Genomic DNA, 12,915 nt, shown 5'->3' on the forward strand with positions numbered 1-12,915 from the left:
GAGTTCCTGTTTCTCTGTTAGTGGGTTGCCCCTTTCAGTGGGGGTCCATCAGCTGTTTCAGCATCATGCAGATGTCAGGTTAGCATGCTGGTTAGCACTGTTTGCTCATCGCAGTGTTCTTTGGCTTTTCCTCTTCGAACGATTAAAAGTTTATCACACTGCAGCAGTAGGACTGGGTCTTTTTATGCCAGATGTCTATCTCTGGATAAAGACTTTGGTTAATTAGAGCCAGGATTTTTTTTTTTTTTTGTCTGTGGAGTTCTCATTTAAATTTAATCATCCCTGAAAATGCGGTTTAATTTGTGGGGGAGATCTTTCCTGGTCTTTAGAGAAGTGCTGCACGGCTGTGGGCTGTTCTCTCCAGTGCTGCTCTGTGTAGGGAGAGGAGGCAGCTGCCCTTAGTGTGGTCAGCCCAGGCAGGAGAGGTCTCCAGGAATGATTCATCGAGGCTGAATGGGATCACACGTGTGGGAATTTCTGACTTCGGATGGCGGTGCGCTGCCCAGAGCAAAAATGACATCCAATGGGCTGTTCACATCTGCAGCCCTGGGCGCAGGCAGCGGGGTGTCCCCTCCCAGGTGTGCACTCTGTTACCTGTGTACATGCCCAGTTCTATTTTTCATTTGGGTGGCTCAGACTACTTAATTTCAGTGTATAGCTTCGCTCACAAATACATCGTATTCATAAAAAACAAAAACAAAATCTGGCATTCATTTAAAATGTTCAATACTTTAAGAGTGTGTACTTCTTGGAGTCCTACATTTTAAAATGCTTTTACGTGAAACTTGAATCTTGCAGGTCATTTGGCACAACACACTTCTTAAGCGATTAAGAATCCAAGTGCTTTAATTTGAGCCTGTGGTCTGTGTGACCTGCAGTGAGGTCTGCAAGTTGGCAGAGCTCCACCTTCTTGGCAGGGCTGCCCAGAGAGGTTGTGGATGCCCCTTCCCTGGAGGTGTTCAAGGCCAGGTTGGATGGAGCCCTGGGCAGCATGGTCTAGGATTAATTGTGGAGGTTGGTGGCCCTGCCTGTGGTTGGGGGGGTTGGAGATTCATTATCCTTGAGGTCCCTTCCAACCCGGGCCATTCTGTGATTCTGTGTGATTCAGTGAGGAAAGCACTCATAGTGCTGTTAGATCTCCCCAAGACACAGATGTATAAAGAGAGAGGACAAAGCAGGGATTCTTCATATATGGATTCTTGTGTGATAAATGCAATTTTTTAATAGCCCCATTTTTTCTCCCTCTTCTGTGCAGGTCACCATGAAAACCAAACAGCTGAAGGACTCTGTGACGTATACACCAGGTGTGTGCTGCCAGCTCCTCATCAACACTTGTAGGGAGCACTGTGTTTAGATAGCTGCGTGCACATGGGTGCATTCGGTCACTTTCAGTGTGTGTTCTGCAGACTTCTGCAGCCTGCCTTGCTTCAAACAAGGAAAAGACCTGACATGCTCGGAGGGGATGCTGCCTTTGTAGCTACCTCCTCCCAGCCTTTCTTATTCAGTTTAGTGTGGGCTTTGTTCATTTGTTGATGCTGTTCAGTTCTCATTTATGTCAGTGTGGTAATTTACTTGTTACTTCACACGTACCAGATGAGCTCATAACTGACAGTTCATTGCTTCATACAAATGGCTTGATTTCTGGATAAACATAAGGAATTCAGCACGTTCTGTAAGGGCTTCACCTGCTCTCTGCACTGTTCTGAGTACCTCTACTTGCAGTACCTCTTGTTTGTGGTTTATCTATTTAGAAGTGTAACAGCAGTGCTTTAAACAGGTGTCACCAGGCTCTCGGAGCTTAAAACCTTGGCCCAGAATTCCAAGAACGCCAAAGTCTCCATGAATCTACCAGACCACATCATCACACAGAGGGAAAGAGAGGAGGAAGAGGAGGAGGAGGGGAACTTCAATCATAGCCTGGAACGGACAGATGCCCAAACGGATCCCAAGGAGGGCAGTGCTGGTGAGACCCGGCATCGCAGGCGGAAGGTTCCCAAAGCACCCGAAATGATGCCAGCAGCAACAAAAGAGGTATCGGAGGAGAAGGGCAGGGGGAGACGCCAGAAGGATTTCGATAACACAGAGCAGGAGGAAGAAAGTGATGATGAGAGCAGAAAAAGAGAGAAGAGCCGTGCCTTAGAAGAACTGTGGACTCAAAACCAGCAGAAACTTCTGGAAATGGCCTTGCAGCAGTATCCAAAGGGAACATCGGACCGCTGGGACAAGATAGCAAAGTGCGTTCCTGGAAAAAGCAAGGTACAGTTACTGTTGTTAGAATTAGAACGTAAATAAAGAGGAAATGTATGTCCTACCCATTTATGAATAGCTTAAAGACTGAAGGGCCACGCAGCAAAGTGAGGGCGTTACTTCACCTGTAGTCAGCAGTTGAGACATCGAACCATTACTGTCACCTCTGCTGATTTTTGAAGGTATTTTGCATTAGATCAGTTTGCTTAATACATTACTGAAGTGTTGAAGTAACTCGTGTGTCATTCAGAACACCTCCCTCTCCTCTGCCTTTCACATCTTCTGTTGCAGACAAATTACTTTTTGAAACAAATTCTGATTCAGAGTTGGTAACCAGTTGTTGGCGACCCCCTTTCCTTGCATTTTCCCCATACCCTTCCCGTCCCGTCTCAACAGCACACTGAGTAATCCAGCTGCAGGTTGTCAATGCTCGGTCCTCTGTCTTTTTGCAAGTGTAGGATTTTAAAATAGGATTCACTGTCATTGATAGAGTTGTGCTGGACTCCGCCCGAGCTGTGCTCGCTCTGCTGTTTGCTCAGTCATTGTGGCTGCAGAAAATCCTTCTTTGACTTGTGCTAAAAACAGCATGAGGAAGTGGGAGGTGTGGGCAGGGGCTGCAGGCGGTCTGTGGCTCTGAAGCTGTGCCTCAGTGCGGGATGGCAGCCGGTGCTGCTGGAGATCACTGCAGAAACTCACCTTTAATAGGGCAAAGTGCCTGCAGTGCGGCTCACACCTGAGGAACGGTTCTGGAAGGGCTCATACAATGCAACTGCTTAACGGCTGCATTTACAGGCGTTGTGTAGAAATAGCAGGCAAGGGTTTTCTTGGTGTGGTGTGCTCTTGGAAGAGAGAAATGACCCAGTAAGAAACGTCCATCAAAAGTTCATTTTTCTCATCCACTTTTCACAGACGTAGATTATCCTTCCGAAATTCACTGCATGAGGAACTTTGGTATTGCTTTCAGTTTTACCTGCATTATAAAAGTGCCACGCTCTGGTTTTCTTTTCTTCCAGTTTATCAAATTAATGTTTGTTTCCCTTTTAGGAGGAGTGCATAGCAAGATACAGGCTGCTTGTTGAACTGGTACAAAAGAAAAAAATGGCCAAAAGCTGAGTGCTCTGAGCAGAAGAATTTACATCATCTTTGTCAAAATGGGGTTGTAAAACTCATGTGCAGGAAACTGCATTTTTGTACCTCGGTATTTCTATACGTCATGTGCCTTAGTCAAAGAAATTATCAATAAACCTTTTGTCATCTTACCAACTGTTTTGTGTGTTGAAGAGTGGAGGTGTACATCTGTGTAGGAGCTGTTTACGTGGAGAGGTGCTGACGACTTAAACAGGAGTGGGCGTTCAGGTAACCCACCCCACTGCCTGCATACTCAACTGCTGCGGCTGCAGCCAGGGTGGATACAGAATGTAAGGAAACGTAAAGATTCTTCATCATTTGGGTTTTACATCTGCTGCATTCAGTATGGTTTGATTTCCCATTTGAAGCACAGGCACTGAGAATTACCGCTCATTATTTGCTATATTGTTTTTCATAACTTTGAAAAAATGATGCTCACCTTTACATAGGGGGATGATGGGTACTTAATGGGCTGTAAACCTATCAGTAAATCAGAACACTGATTATAGCATTTTGCAGAAAACGTTAAGGGTTCTTTACAGAATTATTTACCACCCTGGTTCTGATTTAAGCCAGGGTTAAAATTAAAATGAACAATCGGAAGAGCACATCTGAACTCAGGACTTGGAGCTTGATGGCCAGAAATCCTCCCTCGGGTCCCACCCTTCGTGCTGATGCTATTCCTGCTAACAGTTTGCCCCTTGTGCTGCTGCTGACAGATGGGCGTCTCACCACATTCGATCCCATTTCCCTAAAACCGTAAGGGAGAAGCACTGAGGAAAGATGACAGTGTTCTGCATTTGTTCTTTACCATGTGGAGTGTTTTTTGGTCACAGATGGAAATTAACCTTAGGCTGTAAGGAAAGAGTGGAATGTAACAATAAATAGCAGTGAAAAGAGTATGGACTTGGGAGGAGTTCGATGCTTTTAGTAGTGGAACTCTTTAAAACCCACATAGAAGCTCTGTGTGAGACTTGCCTGCGTTACACTGTGTGCCCAACACCTTCAGCTTCTCGGAGCCCCGGAGCTTCTGCAGGGGGAGGGTCACATCGAGGAAGTACACAGCTCTTATGGGTAAGAAACATTTTTGTTGGTTAGCCCATTCTTACCCGGGTACTTCAAGCAGTGTGCCTGACAAACACTATGTGAAGGCGCATCCTTAAGGAGGGGCAGCTGGGCCATCCCATTGTGTCACACCTGTCAGGTTGAATCTCTGAAACAACAGAGGCACAGCATTTGTGGCACTGCTCTGAGCGGGAATGCTGAAACACAGCGCTGGCCATTCCTGGATAGAGGTGATGGACGGCCTGTGGCCATCAGGCCAGGAGCACAGCATGCCCACAGCACGGGCTTATGGAGGTGCAGAAGTAGTGGCAAGCTGGCTGGGGAAGGGACGTGCGTTGGTCCTGCAGGCAGGAGAACGTACTGCCCCACGGTCTGCTCTCGTAATGCTGCATGGGGAATGGGTCCTATTGAACTGCTGCCAAAGAGCGGTACCTTTGATGTCAGCATCTGCAAAGTCATTGAAACAAGGTTGGTTTTTGACTGCATCTGGCCTTCATGTGAACTTGGCTTTGATGTGGTCTCCTATAAAGATGAGCAAATCAGAGTTTTGTTTAATGTCATAACCGTCCTTCTCATTACTTTCCTGCTGTTGATTTTCTGTCCATCAGGAATCTGAGCACTGTACAACATCCACCACCATCTTGGCCTTGTGACACCAACCTGACACATTGAGAAGTTAAGACTGCCCTGAATTTGGCAACCTCACTCCACCTTTGTTGTTTTCATGCTACTCTGCCTCCAGGAAACAGATGGCAGAGATCAGGCGGGCCCTCTTGAAGAATCATAGAATGACCTTTCAGATGATCTGGTTCCATCTCCCTGCTACAGGCAGGGACACCTCCCTCTTGCCCATGTCCCTCTAGAAGAGGAACATGCAGGGAAGACACTACGGGGCTGATACTTATCCACACCATAAGATTTTTAGATTCAAGTTAGATCCATAAAGCAACGAGTACTTAATGTTCACTTCCACAACAGCAGTAGAAGGGATGCTCAGGATTCCCTGTGAGCACCTGGGAGCATCTTGGGCTGTTCTCCCCTTCCTCAGGCACTAAGAAGTATAAACCCAGAGTTTACATGCCATGACTCCCCCTTAATACTGACCCAACAGGAGCACAAGGGCAGCGCCCCTCCCAGAGGGGGGCCAATGGTGCCTGGTTCTAGAGCTGAGCACTGGCTTAGTCAGTGTTCCTCAGCCTCTGCTGTGTTGTCTGTCAGTCACAGACAACAACTGGCAATAAGGGAAGCTTTCCTAGAAGGCTCAGTGGCTAAAGACACACGGAGCTGGGCAAGGGTTAGTGGTGACCCAGCTGTGCCCGAAAGATGTTTCATTAATTCTGAGCTTGTTCATTTATCAGCCTTCTTTTAGGACTTCATTTTTCTGCATTTGAAAACAGGAGTGTTTGCTCCTCAGAACTCGAGCAGAGGTGGCACACGAATGGCACAGCCTACAGCAGCAGCCCACAGCTGCAGCTGCTGTCTCAGTTTGGGCCCTGCGCCTGAGCCGCCAGGAGCAAACAACAGTAAGGAGCTTCAGTGCAGCCCCTGCTGTGTTCACCAACACCTGCATGGACGGCACGCAAAATTCCAGGGAAGAAGGAGCTCATTTTGTAGAAAAATATGACCAAAGACCTCGATCATCTCAGCACAGGCGCACCGAGCTCTCAGCGTGGGTGTGGGGCAGCGGTGCAGCAGCTCACCTCTCACCCCTTGTGCAGTTTCACAGCAGCTGCTCTCTGCAGCATGAAAGAGAAAGGTCTGCCAGCAGAGAGGAGCGCAGCACCGCAAGGAGATACGGTGCCCAGGAAGCACTGCGGCTCCTCAAAGCAGAAACTGAGGAACTTCTTTGCAGAGTTGCTGCATGGAGCTGCAGCAGCCGTGTGCAACTGCGGCCGTGGCGGCAGTGTTTCTCTGCAAAACCCACAGTCACGCAGGCAGTGTGCAACTATAAACATTATTAAAGTTTATTAACAAAAGCTTTGTACATATCTTTTCATACACTTGGAATTTTACATCTAGTCAAAATAACAGCACATTTCCATCTTACCTTTTGTACAAATTGTTACAGAATATTCACCAGTGGGGCGAGAGGGTAAAATAAACCACCGGTGCGACTTTAGTAAATATCTACAAAAGGGATCTGTGACAGCTTTAAAAAATTCCCCGGAACATATAAAAATAAATTATTTTTACTTCTTCAATTAAATCTACTAATTAGAAATATTACAAATCAAAATATCAATGTTTTCTTATGAATTCTTCACAATACAAAACAGATTCACAAAACTTTATTTACAGAAATGAGGTAAGAACTGTGCAATGTTCAACTAAGAAACATATTGCAGAATTAACATGTTCTTCCAAATAAGTACACAGTGGAGGTCAAATACAGCTGGGTCTCTTCCCCTAATAATTCCCACCGTAGCACTGATTAGTGGTCATCACCCCAATTTAACACCACGCTGCATAGAGTCAGTCACGCCATCACATCAGCCACCATTGAACGCGAGCCCACCCGATTCAACCACTGATAGACTCCAGTGGGAAATCCTCGCTCCCTTTTTGGTAGTTTATTAGCGAAAAGCGACCCAGGTAACGATCTGCCTGAGCTCTCTACAGTGGTAGAAACACTTGGAGTAAAGGCAGAACGACAAGGCTGCTGGTGCAACACCGACCCTTCCTGCTGCTCACAAGGACACGTCTAGTGCATCATCAGCTGTTGGCAGCCATTCCAACGAAGCGGAGGTAGCAACAGGCACTTGGTTCAGGCCAAACACTACACCTAATTCTTCCAGTGCGGCCTTCTCATCTGGTAAGAAAACTTTGTTTCTGGAACCAAACCAGTTCCTTTAAAAACCTCAGCACTCTAAAACCTACACCAAAATGGATTAACTTTGGATCCCGTACTGTAATTCTTACTCAGGAAAAACTCCCACTATATAACAACAGGAATTTAAAGGAATAGAAGTTCAGAATAGAGTCAGATTTCTGAATGTGTGTGTGTGTGTGTGTGTGTGTGTGTGTGTGTGTGTGTGCAGAAGAAGGAAACAACAAACAGCAAATCCAGACTGCCACTGCCAGCTCAGTCTGAAGGACAGATTGCAACTGCAGCAGAGATGAGACGCTACGTTTGGGCTTCTGTTGAGCTTTTTAATTAACAAAACAGAACAAAGAAACCCTCCTGCTCCGAAATCAAGGTAATGTGTGCCTGCAGGCAGTTCTCTCGCCTCTACGTTTTAACATTAGTACTGCAAAGTCAAGTGTACGTTTTACTGTGGTTTAACTTGTACTCACTACCATTGTACTGACAACAGAACTGTGGTTCGCAGAGTTCTATCTACTTCACAGTCTGAAACATGAAAAATTTTAGTGCAACAAGAAAGCAAATCAAAGCCTACCAAAAATATCCTCATGAAAATTATTAACCTCTTGCTGTGCAGTAGGAGTTCCTTGTTGCATTTCTTCATATCTGCAGAGAGGAAAACTGCAGTTTGCAGGCAGATGAAGTGCTATCACAGCAGGACGTGCAGTTCTCAAGTGTCACTCAAATGTCAACTCTTCTCTGATGCAACTGGTCCAGTTTTATCATTGAGCCTCTGTGTAAGAGAAAATACTTCTAAAAATCAGATTATAAAATACAGAGCTAAGTAAAACCAAGCTGCAAATAAAGCAGATGAAATAACACGATACGCAAAGCACATGAGGTACATTGAATGCAGCTATCTGAACAGTAAGTTGGTTACTTCTGCACTGTAAAGAGTAATTACGTAACATGGAGTAAGAAACGGGAAAGAATAATTACAGGAGCTGTACTACACTTGCAGAACTCACATTGAGCTCACGCTGCAATGCTCAAGCTTGGCTTGTGCTCTCATTTCCAACAGGACTTTCTGTTCCTGGCTATTGCTCTGCCCTTGGGTCCCCATGATGGTCAAGAAAAACAGGAGGTGAGCTTTGCTATCCACTACAGAGGGTTAAAATCTATCCTTTCCCAACAGCATAGGAATGCTGCTTCCATTCTGTCCCTGCCACAGCTGAGTTTCTTTCATAAATTCTGAGAAAGACATTTCCTATGAATGCTGAACTCGACTGAGCAAAAGCCTCACTTCATCCTCTGAGCACTCAGAAACATTTGAAAAACCTCTTCCTATTTGAAATGAGGTTCAAACATCCAAACTTTCTGCAAACAGAGAGTTTGCTTTAAATTCTTCTTGGATTAAAACAGTTCAGCAATCAAATGGAATCTCTCTCAAATCTAACCTTTAAAAAAAAAAGCAATTTCAAAAAATACATGCATGTGTTTCTAAGGGTTTCATTTGGAAGATGTTCTCAGATTTCCTTGAATTGTTTACAGCTCACTGTTAGAAGAACAAAAAATATAACTAACAGCACACTGGTAAAATGCCTGCTGTCTGGTCACCATCCCCAGAGCCAGCAAGAGCCATTTCAAACCATTCAAAGCAAACACGTCACATAAAATGGTTTGCTCTGATGCAAAGCAAATGGAGGGTCTCAACCTCACTCACTACTAATTTTTGTAAAAAAGAACCAACTCTTACATTTCTAAAAGGAGCCAATGCATTGAGCAAATCCCTGTGATACAGCCCTTCTGCTCCTTCACCTGGTGACCAGGGAAGAAGATGGCCTTACCAGATACTGTGGGTTTCGGTATGGTTTGCAACATCACAGTGAAGGACCAGGCTGGAAAGCAACAATAACGACACCCACATAACTTAATAAAAGCAAAGGCCCCCCCATTTCTGAACAGAAGGGAGCTGTTTTTAGGAAAACCACCTTGAAAATTCATCATCTTTTGTCTCTCTCCTCCTTTCTGGGGGAGTACCATCTGATGCCCAGCTGCCCATGGTGCCCCAAGGTATTCTCAGGCTCCGTGAGTGGGGAGCAGAGGGGGCAGCCAATGCGGCCCCAAACTCTTCCCACCTGCTGTTGCAGACAAACTTCCTTTTTCTCACTACTGCTGCCACTTCATGAGTCCTCCAAGAAATACTGGAACTCTGTCTTCCTGTTCTACTCCTCTTTTGATTTTACAAGTTCCATATGCTCCTTCCCTTCATCCTCTCTTATCTTAATTGCATGACCCTGAGAGAATGAAGTCTATTCTTTCACTCCTTGAAGAGTAATAAAGAAAGAATTCATCTCTTGGGGATGGAGGTTACAGGGCAAAGTTGAAGAAAATGGAACATCTTCGCTGGAAAAAATGTCCTGCCTTTTTATCTGTCCAGGAAAGGTTTTATTACTGTAACGAGCGAAGGAGGACTTGTTCAGTCTCCCAGCATACAGACTCACTTTCCCACGCGAGACCCAAGACACACATAACCATTCTCCAAATACATATTTCACTGTCCCAGCAATGCACTCCTCATCTCTCAAGTTGTCAACCAACCCCTGCAGCCCGGTGAGGGAAAGTTCTTCAAGTGGTAAGAGGAAGGACCAATGCAATGACATGCAAAGCTGGGGAAGGAGGAGGGTTGAGGACTGGACTACGGTGTTACAAGAGGAAAGCAGGAGTCACTGGACTGGAGTCCTAATCCAGGGAAGCAGGAGCATGCAACAAAGCATCTAGATGTGACTACAGGATGTTAGTCACCTGCAGGATGAGTTCTGAAGCTCATTAACTGCAGCTCAAAGCTTTGGAAAAATTAAATGTAAAAATAAAAAAAATAATTAAAAAATCCACATCCTTGAGATGTGAAAAGTACACAGAATCTGCCTCCCATCACTTAGTTATGTTATGGAGATACTTCACTGCAAACGAGGTGAGAAATATACTTACTGTCACCTTCTGAGCTGCATTATCTCCATGAATTGTCAGGAACGGGTTGGTAGAAGCTGCATTAAGTGGTGATGCCTGCGTGCCTGAAAGTAAGTTGTTTATGGGTATCTGTGCTCCTCCAGTAATCTGCAGTTGCTGTACTTCAGACTGATGGTGGTGTTGGTGGTGATGGTGCTGCTGTACTAGCTGATACAGAAGGGCCTGATGTTGTTCCTTGAGGAATAAGATGGGGGGAGGGGCGGAATCAAGAGTGAGTTACTGAGTAATAGCTTCTTGTTGGGTTCTTGCTTATCCAAATCCTCCATCAGCGCAACCCTTAAACTAATCCCAGCTGATTTAGTTTACACTAACGAAGTTCCACAAGACTGGAGGAAAGGGAAGAAAGCGTCTATAAAACTTCCTGACATCAGTAGCTGAGCAGAAGTTCGGCTGAGCCTGCTGGCTTCAGCAAGTCCCTATCAAAAGAAACATATCTGAGAAGAATATTAAACCAGAACTAACACTGCACAACTGGCAACACAAATGGTAAAACCAGTTATCTACAACATGCGTCAATACTGAAGGGAGGAGCAAAGACAGCTCACGGTGATTCCCAAAATGTTTCACACTGGGGTCCCAGCAGTGGCAGAGTTTCCACTTTGCACATTGTTAGAACCAACGTATGGTCTCAGACCCCACTGCCCACAGCTAACACTGAGGGATGCAGGGCACCAGGCCCACAAGGGGCAAAATGGGACTGAAGGGATCAGGGAACAATTCTGACAGCAATACATGGAGCCCAGCAGCATTCTGCAATCCAGTGTGACTGCCATCCTAAAGGCTGAAACAACTGAAAATTCTCAAAAGCTGTAATACCACGTTAAACACATTCCTAATATTTGTTTTGGGTAGGGAATCTATTCATGCCTTAGGCTATACAAGAAGAATAAGTTATAACTAACTGGAAAACTTACCGATGTGAGTTGCTGAGTACTTAGTAATTGCTGGAATTGCTGGTGCTGTTGATGGAGTAGAAGTTGTCTCTGTTGGTCAGGAAGTAATCCCAGTCCTGAGGCACTGCAGGGTATGACAGGGTGATACTGCAGTTTATGTGAAAGTATGGGAACTTTTCACTTCAGCATTCCATTGAAACAAAGAAAATCTTTACACAAATAGACAGTTCCTATTTAGCATTTTGACTCCATAATGTCCAGTATTAAATCCTGATTATTTGCATTTCTGATACGTACTCAGACACCATCAATCTAGTTAATGCACCTTCTCATTCATTTTGAGCAACAGCAACACCTCACCTGTAAGTCAGGCAGCTCAGTAGGTGTAGGCAGCCCTAGCACCACTATCTGCATATTATTTTAAACCTGGATGCTAACTACCATTTTTCAAATCAGCTGGAACACAGCCTTCCTATGCCAGCTCTTGCCAGCCTTTAGTACTTCCATACCTGTTACCAGAAGTTGTACGTCTGTCACTAAAACTGGTATTTGTTTCCCAGCTGAAGGAACGATTGCCAGGCTCACATCTGTCATACCAGAGCAAAGCCCTTTCTCCTATCCCAGTTCTTTGACCTACTCTCATCAAATTCAAATCCCTCAAGCTGCTTCTCAATCCGCCTCTTCTAATGCAATCTTCTACTTTTTCTAAACATGCTGTCTACCACGTAGCAAGCCATATCATCAATTTGATTAGTACTCAAATCATTAAGTGCTGGCTATTGTGTGGTATTCTCAGACAACATTTTGCCGAGTACAACTTCAACAAACGAGCTGAGCCGACCGCTCTGAGCACGCTGGAGCACACAGCACTTTGCCCCTTACCAAAGGTAATGCCTCCACAATGGCAGAGGACAGAAACTGCCAATGGCAGCCTGACACAGAAGGCATCTCCTTCAGTCTGCTGTTGCTGCTGTGCTGCAGAGGGAGGCAGAGCAGGCAGCTGGCCACGGTAACCTCCTAAACTGCGGTGAAAACAACCACAGCCAACCAGTGCCAGTATGGAGCTGTCCATCCCATGCTGGTGCAGAACTGCCAAACACTTGTTCCAAAGCCACAGGCTCTACAGGATTGCCTTAGGATGTATACACGTTTCAGTAGTACTGTAAGCTGTCTCTCTTCCACTCAGGCTCCAGTGCATCCTCATATGAACCTACACTAATCAAATTCATCACCTTCCAAACCTCTTTGAAAACATTATTAGGTACCCACAGAATAGTCAATAAAGCTGTGTGTGTGCACATACACTTGTTTGTTTTTAAAGGCACAGATGCTAAGATTTACTTTGTCCAGGTTTCTTTTTAATTCTCATTTCTTACTGTATTCAAATCTATCACTGTTCCCTACACCTTGTCTGTAATTTAGCAAGCACATTCAGCACTGAAGTGCATCAACTGATGCTGCCTTGGAATGAAGCTGGCAGCCTCTGCACCTGGCTGTGACATAGCTCCCATTCCTCCCTCTGCTCCTATAAGACTTTTTGCAGCTCTGCAGGAAATCAGGTAGGGAACTGATCCGGCTGACAACTGCTCTGGAAGTAAAGGGTTTCTGCAGCTGTGCCAGTTCACTGTGGGACCAGCAGCATGACGGTGGTTTTGGAACAGACAACCAGGGAGACAGTTGGACTTATTCTTCTGGTACCAGCATTAGTTTTTACTAGGTTAAAACACCCATCAAATTACTGAGGTGCAG

At 45.3% G+C, this 12,915-nt stretch overlaps 2 protein-coding genes across 7 annotated transcripts in view; one reads left to right on the plus strand and one right to left on the minus strand.

Moving 5' to 3' along the window:
* DNAJC1 (DnaJ heat shock protein family (Hsp40) member C1) overlaps positions 1-3,506 on the plus strand; it is a 92,991-nt gene extending 89,485 nt beyond the window's left edge. Inside the window, exons 10-12 of the mRNA XM_015282022.4 lie at positions 1,256-1,304; positions 1,778-2,256; positions 3,292-3,506. Of these exons, the coding sequence (XP_015137508.2) occupies positions 1,256-1,304; positions 1,778-2,256; positions 3,292-3,360 (597 nt within the window). The 3' untranslated portion in view covers positions 3,361-3,506. The remainder of the gene's footprint in view (positions 1-1,255; positions 1,305-1,777; positions 2,257-3,291) is intronic.
* Positions 3,507-6,390: 2,884 nt separating this feature from the next.
* Positions 6,391-12,915, minus strand: part of MLLT10 (myeloid/lymphoid or mixed-lineage leukemia; translocated to, 10) — a 122,159-nt gene continuing 115,634 nt past the window's right edge. For 5 of the 6 annotated variants that reach the window (XM_025148381.3, XM_046938250.1, XM_046938252.1 and 2 more), the window contains 3 exons: positions 11,188-11,290; positions 10,235-10,447; positions 6,391-8,053 (listed from right to left, as the gene is read on the minus strand). In XM_025148381.3, coding sequence (XP_025004149.2) covers positions 7,985-8,053; positions 10,235-10,447; positions 11,188-11,290 — 385 coding nt within the window. In that variant the 3' untranslated portion in view covers positions 6,391-7,984. The remainder of the gene's footprint in view (positions 8,054-10,234; positions 10,448-11,187; positions 11,291-12,915) is intronic. The other variant, XM_025148380.3, reaches the window with a different exon arrangement.

The sequence above is a fragment of the Gallus gallus genome, chromosome 2 (genome assembly GCF_016699485.2).
Source record: "Gallus gallus isolate bGalGal1 chromosome 2, bGalGal1.mat.broiler.GRCg7b, whole genome shotgun sequence".
NCBI lineage: Eukaryota > Metazoa > Chordata > Aves > Galliformes > Phasianidae > Gallus > Gallus gallus.